This window comes from Crassostrea angulata, chromosome 4 (assembly GCF_025612915.1).
Source record: "Crassostrea angulata isolate pt1a10 chromosome 4, ASM2561291v2, whole genome shotgun sequence".
In the NCBI taxonomy this organism is placed as follows: domain Eukaryota; kingdom Metazoa; phylum Mollusca; class Bivalvia; order Ostreida; family Ostreidae; genus Magallana; species Magallana angulata.
This window is the reverse complement of record NC_069114.1, coordinates 45,057,122-45,077,257: the sequence shown is the minus strand read 5'-3', so window position 1 is coordinate 45,077,257 and position 20,136 is coordinate 45,057,122. Positions and strand designations below refer to the sequence as shown.

At 33.1% G+C, this 20,136-nt stretch overlaps 1 protein-coding gene across 1 annotated transcript in view; it reads left to right on the top strand.

The window, feature by feature from the left end:
* Positions 1-20,136, top strand: part of LOC128182292 (uncharacterized) — a 44,841-nt gene that overhangs the window by 1,642 nt on the left and 23,063 nt on the right. The window contains exons 2-4 of the mRNA XM_052850876.1: positions 1,872-1,894; positions 4,441-5,401; positions 17,171-17,439. Coding sequence (XP_052706836.1) covers positions 1,872-1,894; positions 4,441-5,401; positions 17,171-17,439 — 1,253 coding nt within the window. The remainder of the gene's footprint in view (positions 1-1,871; positions 1,895-4,440; positions 5,402-17,170; positions 17,440-20,136) is intronic.

Genomic DNA, 20,136 nt, shown 5'->3' with positions numbered 1-20,136 from the left:
GTGAGGTACACAAGGTACAAACAGTTCTTGATTTATCTTCTTTTTATTAATCAACTGATAGGAATTAAAATGTTCCCACACTAATTGGAGGCCGTCATTGCGGTATTAGAGCCGATGACGGAAAGCAGGGAAAATTCTGGAAAAATTTGAAAATTGTCAAAAAAAAGTTTACGGTCGGGGGTAAAAAATAGGGACGGTCGGGTGACCGGAACCACAGGTATTTTTTTATTTGGCCTTACAGTCCCTTAAACGTTCTACTTTCCGATATTTTAGTGCGTTTACTGTGCGCTCACTTGAGCTCTCTGCCCCGCTCTGTTCGCGCTCATGGTTCAGAAAGCGCTCACCGTACGCTCACTTTGCGTTCACAAAACGTTCACCATTTGTTCAGCATTCACTCCGTTTTCTTTCATTTTCATTGGGAACTCCAAAATGTAAGGATCAGTCTTTGAGATTCACAGCAAAATTATAAAAGAACCCGTACGTAAAGGTTAGAGGAATCTTATATTACTCATAAAACATCATTTTGATAAGAATTTAATCCGTAGAATGTAAAGTACACATTCTTGAGCAGGTCCGTGTTTTAGTTGTTGTTTTTTATGACTTCATACAGGGATAAATTACTACACAAAAAATATTTATTGATTCATTACAAAAAACTTTTGCAGAGCTCAAACGGAGTGCAAAGTGAACGGTGAACGATATGTGAACGCTTTATGAACGCAAGATGAACGATTTATTCGGAGTTCCTCGGGGGTTATCCTTACATTGTATTTCGTTGGTAATCAGGATAAAATATCTAATGAACTAAATACAGTGCTGTATCATGAAAGTTGACAAAACAATCCTATCCTATCCAATATCCTACAAATGATATTTATCCTATTCTATCTTATATAATACCATTTATGTTTAGGAATAACAGTTAAAAAAATTTAATTTTATAAGACATTAATAATATTTTCAACAAATACTCGAGTAATGTAATAATAAAAATGTCTTATAAATATATAAAACCGAAAATCTTTAGAATGAGGTAACTTAAATACCTGTGCATCAGAAATATTAAATTGTACACGGAGATACACAGTTACGTAAATAAACAAATTAGCAATTATATTTTTGTTTTCATTAGATATATGTATTATAACAAAAAAAGAGATTACGAACTTTTATTTATTGTTAGAACAAACATAAACATCAAGTTTGTTCCCTAATCATATAGTAATTAAATGAGTTTAATGGTAATCGGCTGATTCATTCGGCGAAATATGTAAACACGACTCGGGAAATTATAATTACTTTATAAATCATTTTAAAAGCATTGCATTTATTGATATATTGTTTGTACTAATTGTTAATCTATAAATTTACACGCGTACATATTTAGCTTAGATTTTTTAAATCTATCTGTTCAGTTTATTGCCGATACGTTTGTGATCGGACATCAAAGGGAATTATATGAATCGTGAAAAGTACACAAATGCAACGCCTGTTTCTAATTCATATTTCCTCTATTTATATATGTGTCAAATCGTTCGTTGATTGATTTCTTCTGTTTTTAAATGACTGAAGTCTTTAAATGTATCAATAAATATTATTGGTGTAGTAATAAAGTTTCAGTAAACAAAAAGATGAATTATAATGTCTTAAAACAGATAATAGTTACTTTGTCAAACAGTACCAATTTATTAATCATACATATAATTTAAACAGGTTGGATTAAAACTTTTATTTACTTTTTATTTATAACATGGCATACATGAGCCCTTTTCATTACTATAATAATATACAAAGCACAGTAATGCAAAAGTTAATTATGAAATGAAATTAATAAACATGCATTTACTTGAATTTTTATTTTATATTTTTAGGACCCTTGTATAAGTACATATGGGTAAGTATTGTAAAATGAGTATTGTATAGATCAGATCGAATTTTTGCACTTTACGTTTTATTAAGGCGTCGAGCTAATGCTCGGCAGCCTTCTAGCGATCGTCTGGATTGGCAATCGTCCAAAAATTCATGCACTGCACCGCCTTTTTAATGCGCATAAAAAATAAGTTCCTTGAAGTATTAAACATATTACAAGATTTGTATTCCTTTAATTCAACTCAATTGTGTACAAAAAATCCAACTTTGCCTCCCTGGTTATTGACAACTCATTGCATTAGTATAAATTTGCTTAATCAAGAAATGGCGGATGAATACAATAGGGTGCAATGTAAACATTCACTAAAATATTATTTAAGTTTATCGCTTACATTTTAACTGGAGACCGTGCTCGATAGAAATAAAATTTGATATGTAAATTTATTTGTTATCGGGCATGGTCTCCAAAATAATTGTAAGCATTAAACTTATCTAGAGATTTTTTTGCAATTAATAAACACGATAATGCAGTTGGTTTTAGATAGCACGTGTTGTGGATTTGTTTGTAAACAACCATAGCATAAGGTAATCTTGTTGGGAATTGAAATAAATAAAAGTATGTTTTATTATTATAATTAGGGACACACTGTTAATGTATTCAAATTATGAGCCTGTGAAAATTGTGGAAAGACTTTTTAAAGCAGAAAGAAAATGATTTCTTTGGAACTTTGAAATTTCGTCGATTTTTTGTAACCATGATGAGCTATTGTATTATAAACGCATCACTACCTATTTTATAACCAAATATACTGATTATTGTTTTTGAAACAGCACAAAACGTAATTCATTTCCTTTTTTATTCTAATATTATTTGATATACGACTATTAGTACAGTACAGAAATTCAAATTATTGATATCATTCTATATAAAAGAAAATGTCAGCTCGACGCCTTTGTGGCCGTTCTGGCCTTTGATATATTATAGCGAGCGCAGCGAGGCGGCGCGAAGCGCCGCTCGCGTAGCGAGCTCCATAGACAACGTGTACGAACGGAGGAAATTCGAGTTGAAATCTGCACATTGTTCAAAGAAAATTTTGTGGACCCGCGTGAAAACGTTCTACTATCCCAGTGATCCTTTGCGGTGCATAGCAACATGGCGGAACAGGAAGCGTTTCTAAGGAAAATTCTTACCTGTAAATCGCATTCATCATTTTCATTTAACAATAAAAAATCCTTTAAAAACATTAAAGTAAACAACACATATGCTTACGTAAAAACTGTACCTATGACGTCATTTCCTTCCCCGAATTTGTCCGACAATTTACGAAAACTGTCGAGCGCAAAAAGTTAAGTATGACGTCCCAGTGATCTCGCGTTTTATATTCCCGCGATACATTTAGAGGTGGATCAAGCATCTGTACTGAATGTAACGTGTAGGAAGTACTCAGTCGGATACTGCGCTTGCTATTAACGGTGACTCTTTGGCTGATTAGTTTTGTTTTGATGATTTTTTTTGCTAAGTAAATACACATGCAAGTTCATGCTAAATTTATTGTCATATTGATCCAATCATTGCATACGTAGGTGATAAAAAATTATTAAAAAAGAAAAGTCTAATCGTTATTAGATCTACGTGTAGCCACGTCATTTTGTAATGAATAAATGAAAGAAAAAAATTAAACTGTTAAAATATCTACACGTATTTGTTACAGTTGCATATGTGGTCAAACCTTTCAATAATATTGGATATCACACACTAAAAAAAGGGGGAGGGCACATATGTCTACAACGCTTATATAGCGTACAAAAATAAAAAATAAAAAAGATTAAAAACAAAATTGATGTCACAGAGGAAAATATTTAAAACACCGGTAACAACAAGGAACAAAATGAGAAATAACACAGACACACAATTTATTGATTTTAATGATCATTATTAAAAGGTAAAGAAGAGATAAAAATTTAAAAAAAACCGGCTTTGTGTTTATCAAAATATTTTAATAAGTCTGTTTAACATTTTATTAATGCTCAGTGGTAGTTTTTTGTTTAAGTGTATAAGCCTAGGAATGGACCATTGGAATAAAAGTTTGATATCTTCCGGTTCCTTGCGGTGGTAAAAGTTTTCGAGACAAAACCAAAGTTTTTTTGGTTTTGTTAAGTCCACGGGTTGCATTTAACAATGATGACAGATGTGTGGCTCCTTCTGCGCTCGCCCCAACGGTCACACCGTAGAACATATTATTAATTAAGATACTGGTTGGAATTTTTTGAGATAGGTCAGATCAGTGTGAAAATGGATGTGTAATTAATCTAATCAAAGAAACATGAAAAAGCGAGGGGTATAATGAATTGTAGAACACATATTTAAGGTCTGTCTTGTATGTAAGATGGTCTCATGAAACAGATTGTCACATATTATGAATATTGTTACCTTTCAAATATTTCAGAAAGTGTTGATTGTGAATACATTGTTTTAATCAGAATGCTTTAATTTTACTAAGTCATTTATTTTATGAACTTGTTTTCATGATAGATATCATAAATGTTTTGTTTAAATATTTATCATTTCAGACAGACTATGCCAGGAGTGACCCTAGGGTTTGTGATTCGTATTTCATTTATGAGAATATTAAGGCTCACGTGTGGAAACTCACAAAAGTCCAGTATCAACTTATGGAATACTTTTGTTCCCAAGAGGAAAAGAAGCTGAAGAATAGGTCAACTTACTTTTATCCGTATATACATGAAATTCATAACTATGATGCTGTTTTGAGTAAGGAAATTGTAAGCATAATGAAGGACATAGAATCAAAAATTTCACAACTATGTTATGTTGAGATGAATCAATCTGTTTCTGATGAGTTTGGATATAACTCTTCTATTTTGAAAAGATTAAACACCGCTAATTGCCTGGTGTGTGTTCCAGATAAAAGAATTTGTATTTTTGCTTCATCTGTACTTCATTTGAGCAATGCTTTTGAAGCTGTGTGCAATGAGTTTGAAAAAAGAAATGAGAGTAGCTCTGGAACAAACTTAAAACTTACAAGAAATCAAGTTTTTGTTGATAGAAGTTATTCCAGTACTACTTTATCTACATCAGCTTCTTCAAATGTGACACACAACCAAGAAAATGATGGCACTATGGTTGGTTCAGTGAGGGTAAAGATATACAATGGATCTATACTTCATGCCAGAGTGGAGGCCATTGTGAATGCTGCTAATGAGAGCTTGAGATTTGATGCTGGTGTTTCCAGAGTCATCCGCAAAGCTGCTGGTTCTTTATATGAGAAAGGATGCTTAACTCTGCTTCAGCAAGAAAATTCAATTTTTCAGACTTCAAAGTGTTATGCAAGTGATCCTGGTGATCTAAGGGACAAATTTAATTGGATTCTGCATGCAGTTGGTCCACGTTGGACTGATTATGAAAAAAAAGAAGACTGTATTAACTTGCTAGCTAATACAGTGACAAATGTGATGATATCAGCAGATTCTTTAAGCCTTGCATCTGTTGCAATGCCTGCTATAAGTTCAGGTAAGTTTATAGCATTAATTTTTAGGGGAAGGGGATTTTTACCTATGAATTAATGAATTTTAAAAAAAAAAAAAAACCTTTTTTTTTTCTCAAAGTCCATTTGGCCAGAAAAGCATAATCCTTGGGAGTAGGTTGGTTGGGTCCACTATTGTGGGGGGGGGGAGGGGTAAATGCAATGGAATAAGTATAGAAAAATCTTGTCAAAAACCATTTGACTTCGGCTTGGCTTTAAATACAAAGGAAAAATAGAGAAAAATCTTAAAAAAATATTTGGCCAGAAAAGCTTATATTACCAGGCTCCGATTTCACCAAAAAAAAAAACTTAAGATTTTTCCTTAGTTTATTTATTCTCAAATCTTGAGAATATTTACTCAGCTAAGATTTTTCTCGCATTGCATTTCTAAAAACAGACTTAGTCAATTCTCAGCTGCGTTGAATTTTTTACTTGGCTGAGTGAGAGTTTTTATCATCACAAGTGGCCCCTAAAACTTCTCTTTTCGATTTTAATATTCATTCTCAATAAAAACAATCGTCTGCTTATGTTTTAAACAAATGAAAATCGGATTAGATCAACAAGAGTAAAAAAAAGTTAATCAGACATGAAATTTACACTTTGTTATGTTAAATATAGATTACCTATCTACATGATCTTATATATTGTATAGAAAACAGAAAAACACATTAATTATGTTACAGGATTCATCACTGGACACATGTAGATTAATATGTAACAGATTTATTGCAACCATTGATGAAAGATATATGGCTCTGAAACACACACAAACATACATAAACATGCACATCATAATACAACACAAACACAAATATCAAGTACAGTGAGTGAATAACTCTATTTCATATTTCAATCACATTTACGACGTTAATGAAATGGAAAATAGATCAACTAAAAATCCAATCAATTGTTCATATTTCACCATTATTATTAAGAATGATCAATATGTAAATTTATCACGTGTATGCATAATTATAACTTTTAGAAATAAATGTCAAAAATTAGTATATACACAGTTTAGACAATCTGGACACGTTTATATGTTAGTCACACAAAACATAGATCTTACCAGATATATCATGTACCGTATTTTTCGGGGCATACGCCGGTATTTTTTTTCACCGATGCGCGAGATTCGGCCTATCCCCCATATCGGCTTATCGTAGTCCCAAAGTTAAAAAATCAGACAGTAAAATCCCAAATCCACTGCTTTTATCCATCATTTATTATGAGAGGTTGTTTTTTTTCATCCATTTAAACTATTGTTCGGTAGTTGTCTCGTTGATAATTTTCGTTAATATGTAACATAATAAATAATAAAATATACGCGATATGTTCATTGCGATTCAATAAAATATACGCTATATTTTCTTTACAATCCAAAATCAAAAGAATGTCTTTTTTCCATATCCATGTTTCATTATATAAACTAATCCGAAATCGCTCGTGTATGAAACGAGGAAACTATTGTCGCATACTAAAAAAAGAAAACGAAACCGTGTAGAAAGTAATATTACGGAAGACTGTGATATAACGAATATTGCAATCCCCGGTATTGTGAATGTGTGCAGTTTGGTTTTAAAGTGAAAAAGTGAAATTAAGAATAGATATTTAAGAATGACATCAGTGCATTCAGTACTATGCTCGTTGATTCATGGTAATAAATTGCATCATCTTGATTTTTGTGATTCTTTCCACAGGGGCTTGGTTGTTGGATAGTGAATTTCCTAATTATTTGTTCCCGAAGAAAAAAAATGATTAGAATTTGTTATCTTATGTGTATTTCTGTGTATTGCAATAAATAAATTCACTGAAATCCCCCGTTTCAGTCATGTTAAAAAAGTGTATTCATTGTACATTAAAAAAAGTAAAGGGACGACACTCGCCATCTTGGATTTATAGGGGGTCCTCGTTTCAAGCTATGTTTTAAACAAGTTCTTCCATTTCTCCAACGATTTCTGACGAGATCTAGGTTGGAAAATGTTAAAATGACTTATTCCTATCGTCTGACTACATCTGTACGCTGCATAATAAACACATCGTTCCGAAATGTACTAGATACTTGCCAAACTTATCGAAAGCAACGGAAGTTTACTTTTGAGTGACGTAAATTCTCCATTTAATCACTGAGATGTTTCGAAAATGTAAGATAAATCTAGAGAGAGCAAAAATTCCGCGAAAAGTTATCCTCTTGGCTTATCCAATGCTTTCGGATCTCCTCAGTGATTACATGGAGAGTTTGCATCAACTTCCGTTGCTTTCGATCAGTTTGGCGAGTATCTAGTTCATTTCGGAACAATGTGTTTATTATGCAGCGTAAAGATGTAGTCAGACGATAGGAATAAGTCATTTTAACATTTTCCAACCTAGATCTCGTCAGAAATCGTTGGAGAAACGGAAGAACTTGTTTAAAACATAGCTTGAAACGAGGACCCCCTATAAATCCAAGATGGCGAGTGTCGTCCCTTTACTTTTTTTAATGTACATTGAATACACTTTTTTAACATGACTGAAACGGGGGATTTCAGTGAATTTATTTATTGTAATACACAGAAATACACATAAGATTACCAATTTTAATCATTTTTTACTTCGGGAACAAATAATTAGGAAATTCACTATCCAACAACCAAGCCCCTGTGATTCTTTCATGGCAGCGTTTGTAGGAATCAGTGGTCTTGGGTGTAGAATAAATCAAATACTTTATTCGGTACAATTAATCTCCTGTTAGTTGAAATAACGGTATTCTGGTGTCGTGTGTATACAAAGGTGTGAAACCCGTGTCTTAGACACAGCCTGCGGGCACAATAAATGATAGCGTAGTGTATACCTCAGACCAACCGTTACACTTTGTTGCATTAACTGTGTTTGTTAGGAATACAAATTTCTTGCAAAACGACAAGTCACTTCTTAAGTAATTTAAAGAAAAAAACATAAGTTAAATAATTTTCAGGGTATTTCCATTTCTCATTATTAACGATTACGGGAGATAACTCTATTTGAAAATGAAACCACGTGTTTGGGATAATGGACGCCATACCCAGTATTTTACGTATAGCTTTCAAAGTATAACTTGATCAAATGAAAATTAAATGTAACTGTTATCAATGAAATACAAAATGTTTAGAAACATAGTATACATAGTATATTATACAAGTTCATGGGGGTAGGTGTTGCAATAAAATTATATTATGTGAACTATACGGAATACGGAAATACGGAAGAGATCAATCATCCACAAAACACAGACGTGATTGAGCCAGATTGTTCTATTTTTTAAAATTGCTAAAAATATATTCGTTTAAGCTAATTAAATAATTATAATTACTCTTTTAACTTTCTATATTGATATTCCTGAGAGTGTTTATACCGGCAATGGCTTTCTTAATCAGCGGTCATACTTTCACTATAGTAATCTTCGATTGAAATTCGGCCAATCCCCCAAATCGGCCAGTCTAAGGATTTTTTCTGAATTTTGTCTAAAAATGAGCAATTCGGCTTATGCCCCACATCGGCGTATGCCCCGGAAAATACGGTATATGGTATCAAAACCTTTAACATGTAATCAACATCGTAGGATTGTAGGAATGACTCTACAAATCAACCAAATAAATAATTAATTACTGAATAAATAGTAACTTTAAGAAATAGCATTCTAACCCTTTATTTTAATTTGTAATTTATTTATCTTTCACATAAGTTAATTAAACACCCCAAATCACTCTATCTTCAAAGAATTTAACCTTTCACCTTAAAACCAACCAACCAAAGTTAAGAATTACCAGACCATAAACAGCCATCTGAATACTCTATACTAAAACCCATAAGTGACTTTACCAAATAAATAACTTGAATAAAACTGTATGATATGGAAACATATGACAGCAATGATAAATTTATTCAAACAACCTATAATTAAAATCACTTGCAACCTGTTCTATCACAATTACATTATGGTTACCTTAAGATCATTAGAAAGTAGAATCACTGCACAGTTCTTCCATATAACACAAACAAATGAATTACCTTAACAACATTTTTAAAAATTCACCATTTGAGTCTTTTTACAAGATATGGGACAGAAATACAAAAAATATAAGGGGAAAATGAAATTTTAGCACAATTTTAACATATTTTAACAAATTCATACATTGGGTCCAATCGGATATCATGTAGAACTGAAAAATTAAATATTTTTTTTTTTTATAAATGTATAACTTATTTATAGAGGGAAAAACTACATGCAAGAAATTTCACTTAAATCAAAATATCTGATACAATTCTGCCATGTTAAATTATACCCGAGAAATAGAAAATATGTTTATTGCAAGGATTTTTATTGTAAGATGAACTTTTTAATGCATTTTTGATTAGAAGGATAACCCAGCAACTGCAGTAAACTGTTGTATTCATTTGAATGATTGACTAGAAAATCAAATTAAAACTAGAGAGATAAGCATTAGGTAGATCAACAACACAGCTGTCTTGAAGTGTGAGATCATATATTATAAAGATGCTAAGCCAGCAAACTGAATTAAGCACTACACAAAATGGCCAACGACACAAAAAATGAAAATTGTGAAATTGTGTATGCATGCTGATTTTCTAGTGGGGTGAGGTTTCTTTACTGTATTGAACACAGATAATGAATTGTTTAAGCATGTGTGATATTTTTGAAAATTAAGTTTAGCTTTCACCTTCCTTCACTTTTTAGCTCAGCTGAGCTGAAAACTCAAGTGAGCTTTTCTGATCACTTTTTGTAAGGCATCCATCCGTCCGTCCATCTGTCCACCCATCAGTCTGTTTGTAAATTTTTTAGCTCACCTGAGCCAAAGGCTCAAGTGAGCTTTCCTGATCACAATTTGTCCGTTTTCTGACGTTGTCGTTGTGTCGTCGATGTCATCGTAGTCGTCGTTGTTGTAAACTTTTCACATTTCATCTTCTTCTCAAGAACCACCAGACAGATATCAACTAAATTTGGCACAAAGCACCACTAGGTGAAGGGGATTCAAGTTTGTTCAAATGAAGGGCCATGCCCTCTTTAAAATGGAGATAATTGTGAATTATTGACAATTTGTTGGTATTTTTCAAAAATCTTCTTCTCAAAAACTATTCGGCCTGAAAAGCTTAAACTTGTTGGGAGGCATCCTCAGGTAGTATAGATTCAAGTTGGTTCAAATCATGGCCCCGGGGGTAGGGAGGCCACAAGAGGGGGATCACAAGTTTTACATAGGAATATATAGAGAAAATCTTTTAAAATCTTTAAAAATCTTCTTCTCAAAAACTATCAGGCCAGAAAAGCTCAAATTAAAATGGGGGCATCCTCGTGTAGTGTTGATTCAAGTTTGTTCACATCATGGTCCCCGGGGGTAGGGTGGGGCCACAATTGGGGGATCAAGTTTTACATAGGAATATATAGATAAAATCTTTAATAAAAATCTTCTTCTCAAAAACTATAAGGCCAGAAAAGCTCAAAATAAACAGGAAGCATCCTCAGGTAGTGTAGATTCAAGTTTGTTCAAATCATAGTCCCTGGTGGTATGGTGGGGGTACAATGGGTAAATAGATTTTTACATAGGAATATATAGAGAAAATCTTTAAAAATCTTCTTTTAAAAAACTATTAGACCAGGAAAGCTCAAGTTAAAATGGAAGCATCTTCAGGTAGTGTAGATTCAAGTTTGTGCAAATCATGGTCTCCGGGGGTAGGGTGGGGCCACAATAGGGGGATCATGTTTTAAATAGGAATACAGCCTACTCCGGATATATTGAAATTCAGAGGACCATGCAAATTATTTCAATATATCCGTATTTCAATATAAGCGAAATTGACTGACGTGAAGCCGCCATTTTTGAAAGTTCAATCCTGATGTAAGCATAGAAAACCAAACCCGAACACATTATTTGGTCATCATGTATCTATTATACAATGAACAGATTACATGGAATATTAGTCCTTGAAAGTTTGATTAAAATTATATCCGTAAGTTTTGTAAGTTTCATTTTGTTTACTATCTTAAACATCATCATAATCTCCGATAGCATTCTTTAACGTTTTAGAGAAAAAATCACAATACTCAAACGATTCAAATCAGTACTGCTAAACGCTGCTTGTATATCATCGTAAGTGTACTCGCGATAATCTCAACACCCTTAGCTATTTCGAATTTAGGCTTTGTCCTTTTATCAATAGCCATAACTAGTTTGTATTTAGTGTCTGAAGAAAAGGTTTTTCTTTTCCGTGGGGTTTCCATATTGCGTTTAGCCTCAATACATCCATATACGTGAAAACAAAAAATTCAACAGTGAATAAAGTTTACTTTTTAAAAGAAGTATAAAAACACACAACTTATCAATTCACACCTTTGTATATCAACCGGTCAGTCTGGCATAATTACTGTCACCAACCGCCAGGGAGTACTTCAATATAACCGTTATAAAAACAACTAATTATCACCTATGGGGATCGATCAGTGGCTTCAATATAAGCGATATTTCAAAATAACCGATTTCATTATATCCGTTATATCAATCAAAGAAAACGAGAGGCAAACACTGGGGATTTATTTCTATTTCAAAATAAGCGGAATTTCAAAATAAGCGATTTCAATATAAGTGGAGTAAGCTGTATATAGAGAAATTATTTAAAAATCTTCTCAAAAACTATTAAGCCAGGAAAGCTCGAATTTGAGTGGAAGCATCCTCAGATAGTGTAGATTCAAGTTTGTTCAAATCATGATCCCTGGGGGTAGGGTGGGGCCACAGTTGGGGGATTAATTTTTATACTTGAATATATAAAGAAAATCTTTAAAAAGATTTCTTTTAAAAACTATTTGGCCAAGAAAGCTCAAATTGCATGTAACCATCCTCAGATAATGTAGATTCAAGTTTGTTCAAATCATGGTCCCTGGGGGTAGAATGGGGCTACAATGGAGGATCAAATTTTTTTTACCAAGGAAATTGAGAAAAATCTTTAAAATCTTTAAAAATCTTCATTTCAGAAACTGATCAGCCGGAAAAGCTAAAACTGGTGTGAAAGCATCCTCTGTTAAGTTTGATTCAATTTTGATAAAATCATGATCCCCAGGGGTATGATGGGCCACATTGGAGGGGGGGGGGGTTGAATTTTCACATCAAAATTTATGGAGAATCCTTTCAAAAACTGATCAGGCAGAAAAGCTGTAACTTGTGTGGAAGCTCCTCAGGAGGAAGGGGATAGTTTCGAAAGAAAGACCCGGTCAAAATTTTGCAATAAAGGGAGAACCTGAGGTTTGGCTGGTTATTTGAGTGGTATAATTTGTTAGAATATTTATTGCATTCATTTTGTGGATAGAGGAGCTCATGTCCAATTTCATTGACATGCTTTAGCGAAATTGTGAAGCATTGGCCAAAATTTTCTCTTTCGGTGCTTGAAAAGTAGGATGAGTTCAGAACACGTAATGTCACTAGAAAAGAAGGTGATTGAACCCCCATTAATTAGTGATTATTTGCATGGGTAGACATTAAGCTACAATCTTTTAATGGTAGTTTATGGCATGCTGCTGGACCCATGAAAGGGTGAAAAAAGGGCGATTTTTCAGAAAATTTTGAGACCACCCCTGGCTATTCTATAAAGTGCTATATGTAAGTTGAACTTGTTTATAAGCTCACCTGAGCCAAAGGCTCAAGTGAGCTTTTCTGATCACAATTTGTCCGTTGTCTGTCGTCGTTGTCGTTGTCGGCGTTGGCGTTGGCGTTGTAAACTTTTCACATTTTCATCTTCTTCTCAAGAACCACTGGGCAGATTTCAACCAAATTTGGCACAAAGCACCACTAGGTGAAGGGGATTCAAGTTTGTTCAAATGAAGGGCCACGCCCTCTTTAAAGGGGAGATAATTGAGAATTATTGAAAATTTGTTGGTATTTTTCAAAAATCTTCTTCTCAAAAACTATTCGGCCTGAAAAGCTCAAACTTGTGTGGCGGCATCCTCAGGTAGTGTAGATTCAAGTTTGTTCAAATTATGGTCCCCAGGGGTAGGGAGGGGCCACAATGGGGGGATCAAGTTTTACATAGAAATATATAGACAAAATCCTTAAAAATCTTCTTCTAAAAAACTATCAGGCCAGAAAAGCTCAAATTAAAATGGGACCCTCCTCAGATAGTATAGATTCAAGTTTGTTCAAATTATGGTCCCCGGGGGTAGGGTGGGGCCTCAATGGGGGGATCAAGTTTTACATAGGAATATATAGAGAAAATCTTTAAAAATCTTCTTCTAAAACATTATTAGGCCAGAGAAGCTCAAATCAAAGTTGAAGCTTCCTCAGGTAGTGTAGATTCAAGTTTGTTCAAATCATGGTCCCCAGGGGTAGGGTGGGGCCACAATGGGGGGATCAAGTTTTACATAGGAATATATTGAGAAAATCTTTAAAAATCTTCTTCTAAAAATAATATTAGGACAGAAAAGCTCAAATAAAAGTGGAAGCTTCCTCAGGTAGTGTAGATTCAAGTTTGTTCAAATCATGGTCTCTGGGGCTAGGGTGGGGCCACAATTAGGGGATCAAGTTTTACATAGAAATATATAGACAAAATCTTTAAAAATCTTCTTCTAAAAAACTATCAGGCCAGAAAAGCTCAAATTAAAATGGAAGCATCCTCAGGTAGTGTAGATTCAAGTTTGTTCAAATTATGGTCCCCGGGGGTAGGGTGGGGCCACAAGAGGGGGGTCATGTTTAACATAGGAATATATCGAATTTTTTTTAAAAAATCTTCTTCTCAAAAACTATAAGGCCAGAAAAGCTTAAATTTGAGTGGAAGCATCCTCAGATAGTGTAGATTCAAGTTTGTTCAAATCATGGTCCCCAGGGGTAGGGTGGGGCCACAATTAGGGGATAAATTTTTATATAGGAATATATAGAGAAAATCTTTAAAAAAATTTCTTTTCAAAACTTTATGGCCAAGAAAGCTCAAATTGTAACCATCCTCAGATAATGTAGATTCAAGTTTGTTCAAATCATGGTCCCTGGGGGTAGGGCGGGGCCACAATGGGGGATAAATTTTTATATATAGAGAAAATCTTTAAAAATCTTCTTCTCAAAACTATAAGGCCAGGAAAGCCCAAATTTAAGTGGAAGCATCCCAAGATCGTAAAGATTCAAGTTTGTTTAAATAATAGTCATGGGGTATGGTGAGGCCACAATGGGGGATGAATTTTTACATAGGAATATATAGAGAAAATCTTTAATATCTTCTTTTTAAAGACTATTTGGCCAGAAAAGCCTAAACTTGTGTAGAGGCATCCTCGGATAGTGTAAATTCAAGTTTGCAAAATCACAGTCCCTAGTGATAGGGCTGGGCCGTGACGGCAGTTTGAATTTTTACATAGGAATATATAGAGAAAAATCTTTAAAAATATTCTGGGAAAGTTTTCGGTCCAAAACTCAGTACTTAGTGTGAAAGCACAGGTTATGCAGATTTAAGTTTGATGAAACCATGATTCCCTAGAGAAAACCGGGGCCACGAAATGGAGGGGGGGGGGGGGGGGGGTAAATTGGAATAGAGAAAAATCTTCTTACAGGTACAACAACAAAAGGGGCTTGGTATTTACCCAAAAAAAGAGGTGGATAAAAATTGACAGATTTTCTATTTTTTTAGCAAGATCTACTGTACTTAGTTGTCAAGATATTTTGATACTGTAATGCTAATTTGATCAGAATTAAGGCAATTGTTGCTCAGGTGAGCGATGTGGCCCCTGGGCCTCTTGTTCTTAAATGCTTAAAGATTCTCAAGAGTCAGGACCGTTGATGTGTCCCCTGCATGCAAACCAAATTTAGCAAATTTAAAAATCAAGCACCAAAAAAATCCAAAAAAAAATCACTACTGGGTGAAGGGGTTTAAAATTTGTTCAAATGAAGGGCCACACCCTCTTTATAGGGGATAAAATTTAACTTTAATGAAAATTTATCAGTATTTTTTTTACAAATCTTCTCGAAATCTTTTTGGTCAGAAAAGCATCAACTTGTGTGGAGGCATCCTCAGGTAATGTAAATTCAAGTTCGTTCAAATTATGGTCCCCAGGGGTAGGGCGCAGCTACAATGGGGGGGGGGGGGAATCAAGTTTTATATGGGAATATATAGAAAAAATCTTTAAAGATCTTCTCATAAACTGTTTAGCCAAAAAAAATATTAAACTTGTGTGGAGGCTTCCTCAGATAGTGTAGATTCAAGTTTGTTCAAATCATGGTCCCTGTGGGTAGTGTTGGGCAACAAAACAATGGGGGATGAATTTTTGAATTTTTACATAGGAATATGTAGAGAAAATCTTTAAGAATATTTTGGGTAAGTTTTTAGTCCAAAATGCAGTAACTTGTGTGAAAGCAAGGGTTGTTCAGATTAAAGTTTGATCAAACCATGATTTCATGGAGAAAAGTGGAGCCTGAAAGGGGGCTGGGGGTATAATATAAGAATAGTGAAAAATCTTTTTACAGGTAAAACAAAATGGCCTTGATATTTACCATCAAAATATGTGGATAAAAATTGACAGATTTATAAAAAAAATGCTTAAGCTTAGTTGTCAAGATATTTTAATTTGGATACTGTAATGCTTATTTGATCAGAGTTAAGGCAATTGTTGCTCAGGTGAGCAATGTGGCCCCTGGGCCTCTTGTTTAAGATCTTCTCGAGAATTGCAATGGTCAATATATGATTGTAAAATCATCCTGTTACAAAGGGGCCCGATGATAAACATACAAATATGCAGGGGAATTTTTTATACAGAGTCTATAATATGGCATTGTTCTGATATTTTATATATAATTGTTGTTCAGGTGAGCAATGGGCCCATAGGCATCTTGTGTTCATTATGAAATAAATCCATTATCACTCGATTTTTCTCTTAGGTCAAACAAAAAATCACACCAAATCTCTTAATTGTATTTGGTAGAAAATTATACATATAGCAATGTGAAAAAATGTTAAAATTTGTTTATTTTTTTGTTAAATTGTTAAACAAGAAGCAAGCTTATATATAAGAAAACATTCAATTTTCTTAAATGATTTTGAGATAAGTAATTTTAAATATTTTATGAAAAAAACATGCAATTTTATAATTAAAGTGTATTTACAAAGAACAAAAATTTACAGCCTACATTCCAATATGATTGATAGTGTACAATTGATACAAATTTAATTTATTAAGTACATGTACTTACAAAACCAAAATCATCTAATTGACCTAAATTTAATGATTAGCGGAAATTCAGAGTTGTTAGTAGAAAAGAAATAAAGATTAGTTTACAATTGCTCTTATCATAAATAAGACGGCTTCAAATTTTCTATACTATAGAAATAAAAAAAAACGTTATTTCAGGAGGTGACCACTAAATTTCTGATCTCTGAGAGTTTAGTGATTTAAACTTTAACTTATATATTCAACCTTTCTTGCAGAAATAAAGATTGTCTTGATCCCCATATCAAAAAAAAATTCTCAAAAGTCTGTGTAAAACCAATGAATTACTTTTTAAAACCAATCAGAAGAATGCATGTTTATGTAATCTTCTGAATAATATGCTTGTAAATTACAATGTGCTTTACTTGCACAGCTAGTATGGCCATTAAGGGAAGCATGACAAAAATTACATGCAGTTTTTTGTTCATTATAAATGTGAATTGATCGTTGTTTGTTAAAACAGTCACTGCTTTTTAAAAAAATCATGACAATTGATAATTGTACTGGTAGTATCATTGATGATCTTTTTAAATCTTTTTGATGTAATGCTTAGGAAATTCTAGAGTACCAGCTGAATTGTGTGCCTTTGCGTACATCATTGGTATACGACAGTTTGGAAAAGGCAGGATTTTGCGAGAGGTTCACTTTGTTGATACAGACAGTACAGTGGTTGATAAAATGAAGATTGCTTTTAGCATAAGCGAAAAACATCCAATAATATCCATCACACCAGAGACTTTAAAATCCATGTATCCAATGTATTTTGAAATCAGGGATGAAGACCAAAGAAACAGAAAATCAGCATTCAATACAAAGGCACAGGTAGGTGAATTAATCAAGACTGCGGCTGTCAAATACTGTTAAGGTGTATTAACACATCATCACTAAATGGCAGACCTTTAATCAAAACAACATTTTGTTTTAATATTGAAAGGATTTTATCAATGGCAATATCTAAATTACCCCATAGCCGAGTGGATAGAATGTCAGGCTTGTAATCTTCAAATCCAAAGTTTGAATCATGCAGCGGCTTTTGTTGTTACTTACTGAACTGAATTTTTTAGATATTCATTTTTTATCCCCAAAATGCAAATTTTTCGATTATTTGACATATTTACAGTTTATTTATCATTATATCTTTCATTATCAAATAATTTTATGAAATGTTTTGTCAAGCATACATCTGTCTATATCTGTCTGGTCATTTAGAAAAAAATTATAAATTTATAACCACTGGACTTGAACACTTTAACCAACTTTTATAAATTAGTGTTTTCAAGTAATTGTTTAAATAAGGTCCATCTATCTGCAAATTGGTGATTATTTGGAAAAAGAATGGAATTAAATTATGATGGGTGATAATTTGTAAAAAATCTTTTTGGAAACCTAATAAGCATAAAATATCAAAATTTTAATAATAAGCTTTCTGGAAAAATGTGTCTCTCTGTATTATTATAATTTGAGACATCTTAGTTTAGGATTTTCCTAGAAAGCTTACGTTTTAACCCTAAAGCTTGACTTAGAATTAACCTTTTTAGCTCACCTGAGCTGAAAGCTCAAGTGAGCTATTCTGATCACATTTTGTCCGTCGTCCGTCTGTCCGTCCGTCTGTAAACTTTTTACGTTTTGAACTTCTTCTCTAAAACCGCTGGACCAATTTCAACCAAATTTAAAACAAGGCATCCTTATGGGAAGACAAATATAAATTGCAGAAATGAAAGACCGATCTTTATTCAAAGCGGAGAAAACCACGAAACCGTAAAAAAAGGGGGATGTATTTTAATAAATCTTCTTCTCAAGAAATACTGAGTCAAATTGAACGTTATTTTGCGTAAATAATCCTTATGGAAAGGAAAATATGAATTGCAAAAATTAATGGCGAATTCTGTTTTAAATTTGAGTAATTAACGAAAATAAAAATAAAGAGATAATCGCGGTCAATCAGTTTTTAACTTCGGGTTCGGTATTCAATATCGAAAATGAAAGTTCTTTGTATAAGGCAGCCATGTTTGAATGTTGATGCATGACAAATGGGTCAAATTTACAAAGATAAATTTGCCTGTTGTGCAACAGTTTACGTACGAAGGAATACTTGAAACATGCTAAATATATTTGTTCCGATTTCGTGAAGTGAATTGAGGTTAAATCTTTCAATGCGTTGACATTTTCACTCATGACCGTGTATTACATAGTTTTGAATTTTGTTTATGCTTTATGAAAATATCGCCTGTATCTTGGAATTTTTACGTATCGAATCAAATACAGACTTTGGTAAATCAGACAATTAATTCTTTACCTGCGCAAAATGAGCAAAATCTGATGCACTATTATATTTTTAATACTATATATTCTATAGGTAATTCGGTACGATCTCTACGTTATGGTGGATTATAATGAAACATGTTTTGTTAAGATGCTCTGCATTTTCAGTCTAAACGGAGATTGTTTTTTCTGCTAGAAATATTAAGGTATAAATATATTATGAAAAATAAATTGTGGTCCTTTTTTTTTTTTTTTTTAATTTAGTGCATGTTTCTTTTGTTTTAATTGTTTACAATTTTCTCTTTACTAACCATATTCAGCTGTGTCAAGTTTCGAATTATAAGCAAGATACAGAGCTGTGCTCACAGAACTGAGACCATGTGCATGCTTTTGTTCATTTTGAATAAGAAATACCAAGTTATGTATCTTGCTTATAATTCTACGATTGACGCTGAAATTTTGATTGATAAATAGAAATTATGTCTTGTCGAAAGGATGATATGCTGTAACTACTTTCTGGTGCACCTTCTTTAACGATGAATTGATAAAATCTACACAAAGAAGATGTGTCAGTAAGGCGTTCAAAATGCCCATATGAGGCATGATTAGATACTGCAAAATTAAAATATCATTAAATCTAATAATTGTTTTAAAGATAACTTTATAGAACATAGGTTTTTAGGTTGTAGGTTCGATACCACCAAAACTTTAGGATTATTTTTTTTTTTTATCATTTTGTGAAAAATTTCAAACTTAATATAGTTAGAAATTACCCTTTTGTAAACTTGTATTATTATAACATATCAAATATATTTAATTAGGGCTCTGCAAGGATTTGCAGGTGCCCTATAGTAATCACTATGTCTGTCTGTCCGTCCGTCTGTCACTCTTCCGTTGCCCAATCAAGTTCAAATTTGGTATGGTAGTTCAGTAGGCAGAAATACATATTTTGATGCTAAGTTTGGTTCACTATGTCTTCTGGTTTGGAGCTGGGGTGGTGGGGTAGATTCCTTAACTATGCATAAGAATGAATGGGCAAAGAGAGATAACTGCTGAGAATGTTACCATTGTATACTTGGAAGGCTGTGCAATATTTGTCCTTTGGGATTAATTAACCTTCCACAGGAAGAAAATCCTAAGCTTTATCTTTATCTGTCACATTGAGATTAATTACTGTACTGCTTGTGTCTGCAAATGAACTTTGTTTTGAAGATAAGGTCAATTTTGAATGATGTGTAGTATTGTGTACATTCTTTG